General features: G+C 37.2%; 1 protein-coding gene across 14 annotated transcripts in view; it reads left to right on the forward strand.

Annotated features, from left to right (window-relative positions):
* Window positions 1-18,303, forward strand: part of IFT81 (intraflagellar transport 81) — a 231,797-nt gene that overhangs the window by 139,743 nt on the left and 73,751 nt on the right. For 13 of the 14 annotated variants that reach the window (XR_008291618.1, XR_008291620.1, XR_008291616.1 and 10 more), the window contains one exon: window positions 10,423-10,572. The exons of the other annotated variant lie outside the window; for it this stretch is intronic. Coding sequence is in view for 5 of the 13 variants with exons in the window: in XM_053205931.1 (XP_053061906.1) it covers window positions 10,423-10,572 (150 nt within the window). In the remaining 8 variants the exon portion in view is untranslated. The remainder of the gene's footprint in view (window positions 1-10,422; window positions 10,573-18,303) is intronic. 14 annotated transcript variants of the gene reach the window in all.

The following is an 18,303-nucleotide window of genomic DNA, read 5'->3' on the forward strand; positions in this document are numbered from 1 at the left end:
AGGACAAAAGCATTCGTTCTAGTCCAGTTTTTTTAACTTGCTGAGCTTTGGTGAGTTGTATTAATTTCTCCATAGGTTTCTTTCTTTATAAAAGGGAAGTAGTGCTTTTTCAAAAAAAAAAAAATAGATCTTTATGGTTCTTGACAATATATATATTAAATGGGAGTCCTCACAGCTAATTACTGTGGAAATAGTTTCATGCTGGATATTGAGGTGGAGAATTTGCAGCAGGAGCAGAGATTCTGGTTTCCGTGTAAATATCCAGAATGATGCCTGGAATCTAATAATGCTTTTGAGTTCCAGATAAGCTTGAAGAGCATTCGTAAATGGTTACATACTCAAGGAAATAAGCTGCTTTGTCCATTTAAAAAGCTAGCCCAGATTTTGATCATTATTATTAAAGGTTCTAAAACGTATTAAGTGGATAAAAGGAGAAAGAACATCTGGCAAATTCCATTTTGATCACAAAGGAGTAAAATTAGTCCTGAAGCTAGAAGCTAGCACTATAAAGCCTTAATCTTATTGATCTCAGAGAATGATGGCTGTTCTTTCATAAATGACAAAGTTAGGTTACAAATGCATGTTGGTCCAAATGTTTAATAATAGCTGCTATAATGGGCCTTCCTGCACAATGTAAAGCTTTATAGTTCATTTTAATGACAAATTTGCTTGATTGACCTGCAATAGTGCACTATAGAAAGCTTTTCCCTAATGATCCAAGGATTTGTTGCTTATCTCCTATGCCAGACTCCCTTTAAAAATTATTTTTAAAATATTTTTAAACTAAAATATTTTTTAAGTTATTTAAGAAAGAAACCTTAAAGAATTCACAACGGCTATTTTTCTTTAAAAAAAATTTTTTTTAATGTTTATTTATTTTTGAGAGGGAGAAAGAGTGTGAGTGGAGTGGGGCAGGGGGGAAGAGAGAGAGAGAAGGAGACGCAGAATCCAAAACAGGCTCCAGGCTCTGAGCTGTCAGCACAGAGTCCAATGTGGGGCTCAAACTCACGGACTGCGAGATCATGACCTGAGCCAAAGTTGGATGCTTAACCCACTGAGCTACCCAGGCACCCTACAATGGCTACTTTTATTTCTTAATTCTCTTGGTGTGTGTGTGTATACACACACTCCAAGAATATAGATTTGTAATTGCTTGCAATAGTGATTATTCTGTTTTAGCTCTAAAGAGCATCTACCACACTTACATTTTTACTTTTCTGCTTACTCTAATTACTTGACATGTCTTTATTTCTTTACTGTTTAGAAGAAGCAGTACTCATCTCTTATTTTCTAGGTACTCCTTAACTATATTCAAACAGAATGACAGACATTAATCATTATTCAACTTTTATAGAATTTTGGTGTATTTTCTAGATCTTATTTAAAAACTACCTGGTTTTATTTTAGACAAATAATCTTTCATTTTACAATGGAAACACTGTATGTTTTGATCCTCAGAGGTTATAAAAACCCTTTACACAATAATAGAGTATAGTTTACACAATAATAAAGTATTTTCAAGAATTGGCTACTGAATAATGGCAATGATGGTTATTAATAATTACAGATATTTAGGTCAATAATTTGTTTTATTTTATTAAACTGTAAACAATGATAGCTCCTATTTATTGAATGCTACACTAGGCATTGGGCTAATTGCCTTATGCACATTTTTGTATCACTCTAAGTATTGTTACCTTCTTTTTTTTCCAGTTGAATTAATTGATATATAAAGACAAAAAAATAATTGCGCAAGGTCACTTTAAGTGGTGGAGCCAGGATTTGAAATTATATTTCTCTGATTCCAAAGCCCATGATCTTGACAAGTCTCTGAACTGCTTGTACTGCTCCTGTTGTACTGCTCCCGGGACCTTTAATGATTTAAGTTCTAAATGTGACTTTTTTGCTCATATAAATTATTACAACCCAGAATTATGAGTACATTTAAATTTTAATCCTCAAAGTCTATTCAAAATAAAATCTATCAGCAGTTAGGTTTTTGTTGGTGATGGGCAGGTTTTGAGGTGGGTTGCACTTTTAATTTAATTATACTTTTTTTAGATTGATACAAATATGTAGTTTAAAAAGCAAAACATTACTACACAGCTCATAATGAAAATAATGATCCTCTTTCACACTCCCAAGTCCTCCTTCCTTGAGGCAACCACTCTAAATGCCTTTGGTTGTCTCTTCTAGTGTTTACTTCTATATTTCTAAATAACGTTTATGCTGAAACTTTAAAACTTTTTTCAGTTGTTGGCATACTACCGTAGGAAATAAGGATTTAGCCCTACACTCCCCATTCCCTGGCTACTCCCATACCCATCCTTTCATTAATTAGAGCCTCCCAATATAATTATAATTGGTTAAATCATTATTTAGTATATTCATTGTGATGATTGTAGAACCATAGTTTACAGCTGAGCCACATAGTATATACTATGATTACATATCCGTTCTTGTACACTTTTTAAAAAATTAATACTGACCTCATTTTTTTTTTGGTTTGGTTAGTTTTTAAATGTACCTGTCACCCACTCATCTCCAGACCTTCTGATAGAACCATGCAATTTATCTTAATATGGCATATGTTCATATACAGTAATCTATTAATTACATTTTGTAAACCTTAGGTTTATTGTTCCTGGAGTCCCTTTCATTCTTCTGTTCCAGTCTTGGAAGATTTTTATGTAAGCTTGCTGTAAACCGTAGATCCACTGTAAACTGTAATCTGGGGCTTTGTATTCATCATCCTGGAAATTTCTTTAGTGAGTCTCTTGTTTTGGATCCCCTACTTCCCACATCCCAAGTCTTCTCTTTCTTAGTTTATTTCCTTGTTGTAACAGAGAATGTTCCTGAAAAGGGGGGACTGGGGAGGTACATTTTTGAGAAACTTGCTTGTTTGAAACTGTCTTTATTCCATCTTCATATACATGATTGATAGTTTGACTGAATGATGAATTCCAGTTGAACATCTTTTTCCCCGAGAATTTTGAAGGCATTGTTCTGTTGTCTTCTAGTATTCGTTGTTGCTGTCTGAGGCTGTTTCGATTCCCAGCCCTTTGATGTGACCTTTTATTGTTATTATTGTTGTTATTTTACCTCTCTTGAAACTTTTGGGATTCTCTCTCTACCTCTGATTTTCTAAATTTTTAAGATTATGGGCTTAAATGTAACTCTTTTCTTCTTTCATTGAGCTGGGCATTCTATTGGCCATTTTAATTTAGAATCTTATTTTATATCCTCCAGTTCTGGGAGATTTTCTTGTATTATTTCTACTTTTTTAAAAAAAATTCTCTTCAGGGTGTCTGGGTGGCTCAGTTGGTTAAGTGTCTGACTTCAGCTCAGGTCATGGGTTCGAGCCACTTGTTGGGCTCTGTGCTGACAGCTCAGAGCCTGAAGCCTGCTTCAGATTCTGTGTTTCCTTGTCTCTCTGCCCCTACCCTGCTTATTCTCTGTCTCTCAAAAATAAATAAACATTAAAAAATATTTTTTAAAATTTCTGTTCTGTTCTAGAACTCATTAGTTACAGTTGGAGTCTTCTATATTGATTCTTTAATGTTTACTTTCAAAATGTTTAATTAAAAAATGTTAAGAGTAGGTGACAATATGTGTGTGTTGTGTTATATGCAAAGAGTAAAGAATAATGAGATCATGAACATATATACACTTAACACTCAGCTTTAAAAAAAGAAACTGTGTGGCTCCTGTGTGCCTCTTCTTTATCCCATTCAATTCCCACCCCTCTCAGAGGTAACCACCATCTCAAGTTAGGTATTTGTCATTCTCTGACTTTTCTTTACTGTTTGACCACACATTTGTATCCTTAAATGATATATTGTTTAGTTTTCCTAAGCAATACTAATGGAAGCCTTTCTCTGTATATTCTGTAACTTGCTTGTTTTGCTCTACATTATTTCTTGAACTTATAATTGTTTACTTCCAGTATAGAAATATAAATATATAGAGATATATAAAATTGAATCTATAACAATTCATTGTGGCTTATTTTCCAGTTTTTTTTTTTTTGCTATTGCAGTGTTTCTGTCAAAATTCTTATGTATGTCTCCCATGGCTGTGAACAGAGTTTCTCCAAGGCAGTGTTTCTTACCTTTTTTCACAACATGACACTTAAAAAAATTTGATCATTGTTTAGCATACTGAGATAAAAGGACAAGACTGCTTATAGCTGAGGGTGACTGGCTTGGGAGTTCTTATAGTATCTTACCCAGCTGCTGCAAAATCTTAGTGGATAAATGCCTTGGCACACACTTGATATTTGTGCCACATGACTGCAGTGGAACATAGAGCATGCCCCACTTATGAAGCCCTACTCCGGAGCGGTACCATTCACAGAGTTGTCTGAAGACCAGTTCTAGTCCACAAACTGTTAGTTACTAATCCATGGCCATGTAAGTTGAGCAGAGACATTTAGAAACATTTATAGTAATGTGATATTTTTATTATTTTAGAAAAGTGTCCACTCTACAAATGATTAGAAATTTTAAAAACTGCTCCATCACCATAGATAAATTTGAAATGCCCTGCCATTCATGGAGTGGAGTTGGTGGGGCATAGGGTGAACACAATGTCAAGTTAAGTAGATACAAAATGTTTTCCAAACTGTTGCTCTAAATTAGAAATCCCCCACTCCAGTGGTGTCCCACTTCCTCCTAATCTTCACCAACACTTAGTATTGAAGGACTTACTTTTGCTAATTTGGTGGGTGTTAAAATAGTATATTAATGTGGTTTTAATTTGTATGACTGATTTGATTACTAATGAGACTGAGCATCTTTTATTATGTTTATTGGCCATCTTGGGTTTCTCCTCTGCTAAAAGTCTATTCAAGTATTTTATCTGTTTTTCTACTGAATTTATTTGTCTTTCACTTACTGATTTATAGGTTTAATTTATATAGTTTGGATACAAATCCTTTATTGGTTTAATGTGTTACAAAAATGCTCTCCCAAATTGTGATTTATATCCTTAATCTCTTAATATATATTTCGATGAATGAATGTTCTTGACTTTAGCCAAGTTGAGTTTATCAATCATCTATTTTCAGTTTGTGCATTTTGTGTCTTGTTTAAGAAATCCTTTCCTGTGGTGCCTGGGTGGCTCAGTTGGTTGAGTGTCTGACTCTTGATCTCGGCTCAGGTCATGATCCCAGGGTCATGGTATTGAGCTTCATGCTATCTGCGCTATATGCACTAAGCGTGGAGCCTGCATAAGATTCCCTCTCTCCCTCTCTCTCTCTCTCTCTCTCTTTCTCTCTTTCTCTTTCTCTCTCTCTCTCTCTCTCTCTCTCTCTCTCTCTTTTACTCTCTCTCTCTCTCTCTCTCCCTTTCCCTCTCCCTCTCCCCCTCCATCCGTTTGCACACATGCATGCTCTCACTCTGAATAGCAAAAAAAAAGTGTTTCCTATCTCAAAATTATAGTGATATTTTCCTATATTTCAGAAGAATTGTAGTTTCATCTTTCACATTTAAGTCTGTAATCCAGTAGGAATGGATTTTTATATGTTATGAAGCAAAGGGCCCATTAATTGAAAGTCCATTCTTTTCCCTCAAATTTTCCACAGCAGCAGTCTACATAAACAAAATCCCTTTGAGAGCTTAAATAATTTAAAAAATATATAAAGGGTTTCTGAGACCAAACAGTTTGAGAATCACTGTTACAGGTCCACAAGAAAAAATTAAAATCTCCAATAAATAGGCAAAGCAATCTTGAAAAAGAAAACCAAAGCTGAGGCATCACAATCCCAGACTTTAAGATGTATTACAAAATTGTAATCATCAAGACAGTATCATACTGGCACAAAAATAGACACTCAGATCAATGGAACAGAATAGAGAACCCAGAAATGGACCCAGAAACATATGGCCAACTAATCTTTGACAAAACAGGAGAGAATATCCAGTGGAATACAGTCTCTTCAGCAAGTGGTGCTGGGAAAACTGGACAGTGACATGCAGAAAAATGAACCTGGACCACTTTCTTACACCATACACAAAAATAAACTCAAAATGGATGAAAGATCTAAAGATAAGACAGGAAGCCATCAAAATCCTAGAGGAGAAAGCAGGCAGAAACCTCTTTGACCTCGGCTGCAGCAACTTCTTACTCAACACATCTCCAGAGGCAAGGGAAACAAAAGCAAAAATGAACTATTGAGACCTCATTAAAATAAAGAGTTTCTGCACAGCGAAGGAAACAATCAGCAAAACTAAAAGGCAACGAACGGAATGGGAGAAGATATTTGCAAATGACATACCAGATAAAGGGTTAGTATCCAGAATCCATAGAGAACTTGTCAAACTCAACACCCAAAAAACAAATCATCCAGTGAAGAAATGGGCAAAAGACACGAATAGACACTTCTCCAAAGAAGACATCCAGATGGCCAATCGACACATGAAAAAATGCTCAACATCATTCATCATCTGGGAAATACAAATCAAAACCACATTGAGATACCCCCTCACACCTGTCAGAATGGCTAATATTAACAACTCAGGCAACAACAGATGTTGATGAGGATGCAGACAAAGAGGATCTCTTTTGCACTGCTGGTGGGAATGCAAACTGGTACAGCCACTCTGGAAAATAGTATGGAGGTTCCTCAAAAAAATAAAAATAGAACTACCCTACGACCCAGCAATTGCACTACTAGGTATTTATCCAAGGGATACAGATGTGCTGTTTTGAAGGGGCACATGCACCCCAATGTTTATAGTAGCACTATCAATAATAGCCAAAGTATGGAAAGAGCCCCAATGTCCATTGATGGATGGATGGATGGATGGATAAAGAAGATGTGGGGGGTGTGTGTGTGTGTAATGGAGTATTACTCAGCAATCAAAAAGAATGAAATCTTGCCATTTGCAACTATGTGGATGGAACTAGAGGGTATTATGCTGAGCAAAATTAGTCAGAGAAAGACAAATATCATATGACTTCACTCATATGAGGACTTTAAGATATAAAACAGATGAACATAAGAGAAGGGAGGGGGACAAAACAGAAGAGACTCTTAAATATAGAGTACAAAGAGAGAGTTGCTGGAGGGGTTGTGGGAAGGGGGATGGGCTAAATGGGTAAGGGACTTAAGGAATCTACTCCTGAAATCATTGTTGTACCATATGCTAACTAACTTGGATATAAATTATAAAAAAAATAAATTATAGAAAAAAACTCCAATAAAAAAGTGGGCCAAAGGCAAATAATTTTTTTAATCCCCACGGATGAATAATGAACATGACAAAAAAGTGAGTTTCCTTAATAAATGCAGATAAAAAGTAAAATACCATTTTAATTATCAAACTGACAATTATTAAAAGTACTATAAATAGCCTTTGAAGGGCAGTTTGGCAAAATCTATCAAAATCCTACTTCCTTCTTACCATTTCTGAAAATATGTCCTATAGAAATTATTAAGAATGTGTCTGAAGATTTAGCTTCAATATATTCATCCGGGTTTTTTGTGATAGTTTGAAAATTCAGAAATAATCTAAAATCCAAATGATAGTGAGAAAAAATGTCCAATGGAAGAAAAACATGGATAATGTATTTTCTTTCCTCTAATTCATCCAGAGTAGTGGGTCCCTTACAGTGCTTTGATGGCCACCTATTGCTTAATTGTATATAACCATCATTAATCTGGCCAAAACTACCCTTCCCTTACTTAGGTAGTCTGTCCAGTGAATGTCAAATAGTAACCAATCAGCATAGAGCACATTGAGTAATTGGTGGGTTTGTTCTTCCACCAAAAATATTTATAGCTTTTAGCTTTTAAAAATAATTCTGGAGCACAGCAAGATAAAGAAGGGGAAAATTGGCCTAGATTACAGAAGATAGCAGATGAATAGGGTTGATTTCACTTTGGGCACTTTGCCCAGGACACTTTTAATAGAACATATAGTTACTCTAGGGATTCTGAGTCTGTGGTTATGGCAGGCTTACACGTTTATTCTTTAAAAGGAAAAATTGCAAGTTATTAGACTCTAGGTACATTGGTATGACTTAAATTTTTAAACCATTCCTGTAATCCAGCTATTGATAATTTGTTGTGTGTGGGCTGGATTCCTTACCATTAAAACTAAATCATAGATAGAAAAATATTTTGAACTTCCTTCCTCTAAAACACAGTGGGTTCTTCATTTCTTTCAGAGTTTAAGTCAAGTTTAAAAAGTCTAAACTAGGAATTAGAAGGTTATTTTTTTAAGTATATTTATTCTGAGAGAAATAGAGTATGTGTGTGAGCAGGGGAGGGACAGAGAGAGAGAGGGAGAGAGGGAATCCCAAGCAGTCTCCACGCTGACAGTGTGCAGCCCAGTGCGGGGCTCACACTGGAAATGTGAGATCAAAAGTCAAGACGCCTAACCAGCTGAGCCACCCAGACGCCCCTAGGAGGTTATGTTTTTGTGAAGAATTTTTAATCTTACTATTTTTGAGGACTTTCTTTATGTACTGAAAAATCAATCAAGTCTTCAAAGAAAAAATCACCTAAATGTTAGAAATGTTGTGCTTCCTATTTTATACCTTACAATTTAGAATTATTGCCCTCATGTTTAGCCTTATAAATTAGAAGGAAAAATACCAACATGGTAGTAGAGCTTAGTAGGATAGTAGAATAGGATAATGGCTTTGAGTGAATTTTATCCTTTTTTCTGTTTTCCAAAATTTCAGTAATTCATGACTTTTATTACTTGTAAAATTATTTATCACTCTCCTCTCAAGTTAGCCTTTAGAAGGACTGAGTATTAAAAAGGCTAAGATTCTAGGGGTGCCTGAGTGGCTCAGTTGGTTAAGCATCCAACTTCGCTCAGGTCATGATCTCGCAGTTCGTGAGTTCGAGCCCCGCATTGGGCTCTGGGCTGACAGTTCAGAGCCCGGAGCCTGCTTCGGATTCTGTGTCTCCCTCTCTCTCTGCCCCTCCCCCGCTCACGCACTTTGTCTACCTCAAATATAAACATTAAAATTAAAAAAATAAAAAGGCTAAGACTCTTAAAGAATTATCTTGTTTTAGGTAAAATGGGAGCTTACTTTTGAAGTAATGTGCTTAAATATAACAGGCCAAATTCTTAGTTGGAATTTTTCGAAAAATGTAGTTAATAAAAGGATAAAGCAGGAAGAAAAATTATTTTATGTAGTAAGAGAATCTGAAAATTATTAGTATAATGGTACATAAGAGGAAGTAATTTTTTTTAAGTATTATGTTCTGTTTCAGAAATACCAGAAATTTCTCACATTTGCTTCTGGTATTTGCTTCTTATGTCAAGCAATACTTTTAATGGGCCAAGAATCTTTACACCTGCTGTTTCCTCTACCTGGAATGCTCTTTGCCTCTTCCTCCTTCCTCTAACAACACACTCTTACTTCTTCAGTCTTGGCTCAAATGTAATTATTTTGGGAAGCTTGCCATAATCCACTTCCCCTAAATCCCAATGCCCACCTTTCCTACCTTCATCCCCACCCAGGTTAAACTCCTGTTATTTATTCTCAGGACACCTTCATAATGTTCAACCATGGTTGTAAACATCAGTTCAATGTTTGTTTTCACCACTATTTCCTTAAGCTTGGTGAGGGCAGAACTTCTGAGTATCTTGTTTAGAGTTGTATTCTCAATGTCTGGCACAGTGCCTAATACATGATAGTTAGTAAATAGAGCTTATCAAATGAATCCCTGTAATTACTATTCATTTTCATTTGCTTTTTCCAAACTATAGTTGGTATTACTTAATAGTGGGGAGCTTTCTGCTAGAGTAGTTATAACTTTATACCTTTGGTATAAAGGTCGGTAGATAGCTGAATTAAGCAACTGTAAATTCCCACTGACCTGGAATATTCTTAGCTTTTTAAGGTTTGGGATGGGCTTCATTCCAATGTCTCAGATGCTTCTTAGTGTATACGGTCACAGTACACTTCTTTAAATGATAAATAGTAGCTATAGGTTTTGACTATTCTGATTGGCCATATTAATCTCAATAGATGTAGTACATGTAGTACATCCAAAATAGTACAGTATGCAAGAGATATCATGGTAAGATCACAGCCAGAATTGGTTTCCTACTTTTTCTCCCCCTCTTCCTCCTCCTCCTCCTCCTCCTCCTCCTCCTTTTTTAACCTTTTTTTTTTAATAGGGTTGAGTTTCTGGTTTTTTAAACCCTTATTTGTAAAGCCCAAATGAACAGCTTTTACATAAGGATTTACAACATTTAGATGGGTCCAAAAATTAAAACCTACACAAAATATTTTAATTGAGCAGTTAGTCTTACCAAGTTTTCTAATGAAACTAAGTTATTATATACTCGTGACACAAATGTTAGACAGTAGAAAATAAAATGTTTCCAATACATTGAAGTTAATATATTTAGCAACTACTTTTATATTCATGTTACATATTGTGTTCTTTTACAGTTCAAACGATATGTCAGTAAACTTCGAAGCAAGAGTACAGTTTTCAAAAAGAAGCATCAAATAATAGCTGAATTTAAAGCTGAATTCGGCCTCTTGCAGAGGACAGAAGAACTTCTTAAGCAACGGCATGAAAATATTCAACATCAACTGGTAATACAATATTATCTGGAGTGCTAGAAATATAAATGCCAGGAGGTTTATAGGTTGTAGCTGTATGCTGAGGTCATTGTTTTTACTGAAAACATCATAAAATTATTAATTTTCTCTGATTAATTACAGAGATGTCATATAAGCTGATTTATTTATTTTTTTAATGTTTATTTATTTTTGAGAGAGAGAGACACAGAGCATGAGCAGGGGCGGGGCAGAGAGGGAAGGAGACACAGAATCGGAAGCAGGCTCTAAGCTTGGAGCTGTCAGCACAGAGCCGGATGCAGGGCTTGAACTCTCGAACTGTGAGATCATGACCTGAGCCAAAGTCAGCCACTTAACCTACTGAGCCACCCAGGCACCCCAGTTCATTTATTTTTTTAGTGTAGCCGTAAGCACTAACTTTTTCATGTGTGCTGACATTGGGGTAATTAATAGAAGCTGAATTCCAAATACATCTTTCTAGTTAATATGAGAAAAATTATCATGCCAAGAAGAGTGAGTGTAAAACATTTATTTATCATGGCCTGTTGGGCAGAAGTTTCTAAGCAGCCACTTACATGGAGCTTTGAAAAGAAATATCTGGGAAAGGTACCACATGGAAGTTTGCCTGCAGGCTTGCTCCTTATGTATTTGTGCCTTGGTTGTCATAAAAGAGTTAAGTCCAGAGCAGTCCCTCTAATAGCAAAGCTGTTCTCATTATGGACACCAGTTCCTCAGAGTTTTCTTGATTTGAGTTTTTTTGTCTTTTCACCCATGGGGAAATTATTTCATCAGGTTGTTGATTTACTAGCTAGCAATAATCTGGTGGAAGTAAACGAAGTTTCAACCAGTCATGGTTAAGCTGGCAATATGAACTTTGTGTCTCATGCTGTTAAATGGTGTTTGGTTCTAGGCAACTTAAGATAGAACATTTACTATGTAGCAGCCATGGATTCTAATGACACTTCTTCCCAAATTGATAGGTAGTTAATTGTGTTTCTGTTCACTTCAAAATATTTTCAAATTTCCATTATGATTTCTTTGATCTATGGATTATTGCTTAAAACTAAACATTTTCTAGTTACCTTTCTGTTATTGATTTCTACCTTATTTCCACTGTGACCAGAGAACATTCTGTGTGGTTTTAGTCCTTCAAGATTTGTTGAGTGTTTCATTATGGTCCAGCAAATGTTCTATTTTGGTCATCGTGCCAGCGCAGTTGAGAAGAATGTATATTCTGCAGTTTGTTGGGAATGGTGTTCTCTATATGTCAATTCAGTCAAGCGTGTTAACCATGATAGTCAAATCTTCCATATTCCTACTGATATTTTTGTTTTCTTGTCCCATTAGTTATTGAGAGAGGTGTGTTAAAATCTCTATGATTATTGCTTTGTCTGCTTTCCTTTAAAGCCATCAGTTTTTTCTTTACATTTTTTCTTAAGTTGGGTTCCCTAGAAGCAGAGCCTGAGAAGGCAGTACTCTGCACAAGTGATTTATTGAGGGAGGTAGTGCCTTCAGAAGAAGGGGAATGAGGAGAGCAGATAGGACAGCAGAAAAGAGCCAAGCAAGGATGTAGTCCTGACTAGACAGCTTCATTTTGATTCTGTGAGGAGCTTTGGAGCATAAATTACAGCATGAAATTGATTCCATCTTGAGGCAAGGGGGCTGGCCTTTTATACTCCTGTATCAGTAAGTCATTGGCTGTGGCACAGTGTAACCTCCTAGCCCAATGAGGCAGCACTCTCTGGAGAAGGGGCACCTGTGAACCTTTAGCAGCCAGTAACTATCATGGCAGCTTGCAGACAAGGTCTGAGTGAGGCACCAACAACGTCCATTACAATCTACCCCTTACAATGTTGGGATCTACCTGTTTTTCATGTTAAACTCGCTCCATTTAGGTATAGCTTCTACAGGATTCTGACTGGTCACAATTTCTAGGAAAATTTGTAGGAGGAGGGTTAATTGGACAATGAAAACTCCCATTGCTACATTTGGTCCCAAGGACATAATAATAATCAACATCTCCTTCCTTTACCATCCATTCTAGATTTCCCTCATGTTTGGCTAGCACCTCCACTGGTCTCAATGATTTATTTGTGGAATGACCCAGTCCCTCATCTTTAAGAGGTGCTCGTAATCATGACCTTATCAGGCTGTGGTTGCTGTCTTTACTTATTTACTGTTAAAACCGGGCATGGGAGTACCAAGATATGCCCTAATGGATCATCTGACTGCCGAATATATTCCTATCTGCCTTATTATATAGCAGCTTATGTATAGCATTATGATGTCCTGCCAATATAATAACTCCTTTATTTGTCTGCTGGTCTATGAGTATGAGGAGCCCAAGTGATGAAATGGTAGCCAAAGCATTAAGTTTAAAGGCCTTTTATTGCACCTTCTGGTAAAAGCATATGCACTCTGGAAACCAGAAAATCTGCACCTACAGAGCCTAAAGGTGCCAAGAAAGGAAATATAATTCCCTAAGTGGATAAGTTGGCATCCTGGTGAGTGGTGACACTCATACTTTCATTCTGTGGCTCTAAGACCAATATATTCCTTGTTTGCAACACAGCACCAAATGGTGGGCATTGGTCTAAGATGTACATTCCATCCTGAAGAATAGAGCTCATCCTCACAGGCCATCAACTCTAAGCTGACACCTTAGCTGTACCTTCAGCAAGGCCTTCTACCAGCCTATCAGGCTATTAGCTTCCTGGATGGTGGAGTATGTGACACAGAGACTGAATCCCATGGTCATGTGTCCCCCACCATATCTCCTTTGCCATAAAGAAGATTCCACATCAGTGGAAGATTCCACATCAGTAGGTCAAATACTCTGAGCCCTTGGATATTGATGCTGGCTACAGCTCTGTGGGCAATAAAAGCAAATCCTTACTCAGAATATGGGTCAGTCCAAGTCAGGATGAAATGTTGCCCTTTTTAAGGCAGAAAGATGATTGGTTTCCTCAAGGTATGATTATATCTAGAGCTCAGGATTGGTCTCTCTATTGTTGCCAGGTCAGACATTTGGCAGTGGGCGTAGCTAGATGGGCATTGGTGAGGGAGCCCATGCTATTTGGCCCTTGCTTAGCCCCCATCTCTGTCAATATAGCCATTCTGTTCATGAGCCCATTGTCTAAGCACTGGGTGGCCAATAACAGAGGCTGGCTGATACCTACTGGCCAAATCGTCCTTTCCACTTGGTTGTTTAGTGTCACTTCTGCTGTGGACATTCTCTAGTGGCCATTAGCTTGTGATCAAAAGATCTTCATACTTAGTGTGTTGCGCCCATAGGTCTATCTGCATGCCCCTTCCCCAGACCTCCCAATCTTCCAGTCCTGGCACCTTGCTTCTTCCAGGCCCCTGGCCAATAAGCTAAGCCACTTGCCACTTGGCCAGAGGATACAGGATAATCTAGGGGTTCAAGGTTCTCAAGTGAGTCTTGGCAGGTATTCTGTTCCAGACTCAGCACCCTTTCTCAGAGTCCTGACTTTAGCATAGAATATATTCAGTTTTCTCTGAAGTTTTGCCCTGCTAACAATTAAATTGTGTGCCTGCTTTTCAGCTCCCTCTGACCTTCAGCCATAGGAAATGAGGGTTTCTTTGAAGTTCCTAAGAAGGTTCTCTAACCTTATCACTTTACTTTAAATTACAGATTAATATATTTGAGCCTGTCATTTTATCTCTTCAACTATACCTGGAGCTTAGCCACCCCAATTCTATAGTCCTTATAGTTATTATTTCTCCATGCTTCTCAAACACAAGCAACATTGTACCAGCTAGTATAGTGCATCCCTGTGACAATTCAAGAAGCAGACACCAAGATGTACAAGAGATTTGTTGGAGGAGATACATATGAAAGGTAAAGGCGAGAGAGCCAAAAGGAGGCAGGGAAAATCATTAGGCCTTAATACAAGTGTGACATCCATGAAGGGAGAGAGAAGGAAGGACGGTTATGTAGGAAGAGCCTCAGACTGCAGCACAGTTTGGGGAAAGTTTTGGTTAGAATGAGAGAGATTCCTGAACTAGTCACCCACAAGAGGAGCCCCCTGTCAGGCAGGAATGGGCCAGCACTAGTACCATTGCCATCCTCAGTCATTGCTAGGAGCACCCTGGGAGAAACATGGGCATGGTAAGAACATGATGGTGGATCCAGAGGGGCAGCAGTTATGGCTATCAGTCCAATCTGTTCTTCTCGGCAGGCTCTCCTGAAGGAGATCTGAGCAGTCCATTCTCATGGTCACCACTGTCACCTTCCACATATACTCTGCCTCAGTTCACCACAAGTCTTAGCAATTGCACTGCTATAACATGTATGGGACTAACAATATTCAACCTGCCACCAGTGATTGGTTCCATTCAGCCAGTGAGTAATGCCACTCTAGAAGCCCATTCTTAGAGTTTGATCAGGTTCTCTAGAAGCAGAGAAACAAGAAGTTCTGCTCTTCATATGATTAATTCAGAGAATGCTCTTAGGAGAAAGGAAGTGAAGGAACCCGAATGAAGCAATGAGGCAGAGTGGATTCATTTGGAGCTCAGTTTCCGTCTGATCCCATGAGGAGCCCTGGAGCACAAATTGCATCATAAAGCTGATCTCATTTTTAGGCAAGAAAACTACCCTTTTGTACCTCACTGTCAGTCATTTGCTGTGGACCCTCACTACCACCCAGGAGGTGGTATGATACAGTTCCTGTCCAGCCAATCGCATACTTTGAAGAAAGGGTAGCTGTAAGCCATAAATAGCCAACAGCTGTTCTCACAACAGCTATGGGATTACGTACCCTGACCCGGTAAGCAAATCAGGACGGAGCCCCCACTGCAAATATACTGAGATTATGTTATTAGTCCATATAAATCTAGTATCATTATCTTCCTGATAAATTGGCCCTTTGATAATTAGGAAATACCCTTTTTTTTAATCTCTCATAATAGCCTTCACCTTAATATATACTTATCTGTTATTAATACAGCCACACACACTTTCATTTAGTTAATGTTTAAAAGACATATATCTTTTGCATCCTTTCAACCTTTCTCCATCTTTGTAATTATTGTATATTTTTTGTAAGATATATATAGTTAGCTTTTTATTTTTGTACAGTGTGGCCATCTTTGCCTTTTACTTGAGGTATTTAATCTCTTTACATTTAATGTAATTACTGATTTTTTTCAACATTTTCTATTTGTTCCATCAGTTCTTCACTCTTTTTTCTCCTTTCTTCCCTTCTTTTGCATTACTCAAATACTTGTATCTTCCATGTTTCCCCTCTTTTAGCTTACTGGTTATAGCTTCTTTTGTTATCCCTGTTATTTCTTAGTGCATAAGCCAGAAACTATAACATGCACCTCTGACTAATTACAGTCTTCCCTGTTTTACTATATTGGGGGCAATGTAAGAAACTTATGACACTTTTGCTGTGTTTATCTCTTCCTCATATTATGTGCTATTGTGGATATATATTTTTAAATTCTATATATAATGTAAATCCCACATGATATTATTATGTTTAATATTATTCTAGATTTATCTACCTGTTTACTCTTTTCATGGCTTTTTCCTTCCAGCACCATCATTATTCTATTGGGATCTTGTTTTCAGTATTTCACTTAGTGTAGGTCTGCTGGTGATAAGTCCACTCAATTCTTGCTTTTCTTAAAACATCTTTATTGTACCCTTATTTTGAAGCACATTTTCACCAAATATAGAATTCTTGGGTGGCAATTACTTTCTTTCAGCACTTTAAAGATTTAATTCCATTGGCTTCTGGCTTCCATTGTTTCTTTTGTGTGTGTGTGTGTGTGTGTGTGTGTGTGTGTGTGTGTGTTTAAGGTAGTGTGTTATTCTCTGTTTGCTAAGATTTTTTTTTTTCTGTCTTTGGTTTTTCAGCAGTTTTAACTGTGATTTTCCTAGGTTTTCTTTTTTTATTCCTCTGGCTTGGGGTCTGTAAGGCTTATTAGAAGTGTGGCCTTAATGTCTTTTGTCAGTTTTTGAAAAGTCCTCAGCAAGTAGCATTTCTTTAAATATTATAGTCTCATTCTCTTCTCCCTTCTGTGAGCTACAATTACAGTTACATGTATGTTAGGCTTTTTCACTATTTACCATATTCATTATGGGTTGTATGTTTTGCTTTTTTTTTTTCCATTATTTTTTTCTCTCTGTGACTTAATCTGAATTTTTTTTTGCTGTGCTCTCTTTTAATTCATTAATCTTACTTTTCTTTGTTGTGTCCAATCTGCTATGTAATCTGGGTATTGAATTCTGAATATCAGGTATTATGTTTCTCCGTTCTAGAATTTCCATTTGATAGATTCCAGTTATTTGTTTTTTTTTAATATGAAATTTATTGTCAAAATGGTTTCCATACAACACCCAGTGCTCATCCCAACAGGTGCCCTCCTCAATGCCAGTTATTTGTAACATTCTCCAACTTTTCATTTATTGTCTTGAATATAATAATTGCAGCTATTTTTTTTTTATTTTATTTTTTTTAATTTTTAATGTTTATGTATTTTTGAGACAGAGAGAGACAGAGCATGAGCAGGGGAGGGTCAGAGAGAGAGGGAGACACAGAATCTAAAACAGGCTCTGGGCTCCGAGCTGTCAGCACAGAGCCCGACGCGGGGCTCAAACTCACGGACCATGAGATCATGACCTGAGCTGAAGTCGTATGCTCAACCGACTGAGCCACCCAGGCGCCCCAATTGCAGCTATTTTAAATGTCCTATCTAATAAATTTATCTGGGTGTCTGTTTCTATTATCTGTATTTTTCTCTTGATTTTCTGACATTTGTTTCTGTTCCTTTGCTAACCTAGTACTTTTTTATTGAACATCAGCCTCTGGAAACATTTCTTTCCTTAAAGAGCATTTGATTTTTTTTTTCCTCATAGATCATCTAGATCCAGTTTTGTTAGTGCTGATATTTTTCAGTTTTCTCTTATTCCTAAGATTCAGCCCTTATACCTGTGGCAGAAACTCTATTCCCAGGAAGTAGCCCATACTTCTAGGGCCTAGCTCTTATTCCTAGGTTATAACCCTTACTCCTAAGGTGTAGCTCTTCTGGGGTTTCAACTGATAATCTGAAGCAACATACTTTGACAAGTCCTGAATTCCTACCTCTGTCTGCCCGGCACTATGAGATACTGAAAACTTTGCCCAGCTTTTTAGTCACCTATCTACTGATTTTCACTTGGTTTTGGGGAGTCTTACCTTCCTTGCACACAGCTTAGGATTTGGTAATGCCCAAAGAGGAAATTGCATATGGAATCTTGGGCTAATACTTTGTAGTTCCTACTCCTCCTTTCTTAGGGATCTCAATCTTATTGTCAGCCCCCAATTCCAACTCTTCCATTCCTTCTCTCCTTGTCTTTCTTTCCTTTTGGTTCTTCCATCCTCTTTTGAATCCTCTCCAGTCAGGTCTTCACACCCACCATCTTACCAAAATTTCTCTTGTCAGGATCACCAATACCTTCACATTGCTAAACCCAGTGAGCAATTCTTAGTTCTTTTCCTACTTGGCCTATTAGCAGTGTTTGACATAGTTGATCACTCCCTCTTCCTTTACTTATCTTCTAATACACTACACTCTCCTGGTTTTTCTTCTTTACTAGCAGTCCTGTGTCTACTCCATGGCTGATTTCTTCGCATTTCTCCAAGGTCTAAATATTAGAGTCACCAGGCTTAGCCCTTGGATTTCTTCTCTAGTTTCACTCCCTTGGTGATCTTATCCTGTCTATGGCTTTAAAGA

The sequence above is a fragment of the Acinonyx jubatus genome, chromosome D3 (genome assembly GCF_027475565.1).
Source record: "Acinonyx jubatus isolate Ajub_Pintada_27869175 chromosome D3, VMU_Ajub_asm_v1.0, whole genome shotgun sequence".
Lineage (NCBI taxonomy): Eukaryota > Metazoa > Chordata > Mammalia > Carnivora > Felidae > Acinonyx > Acinonyx jubatus.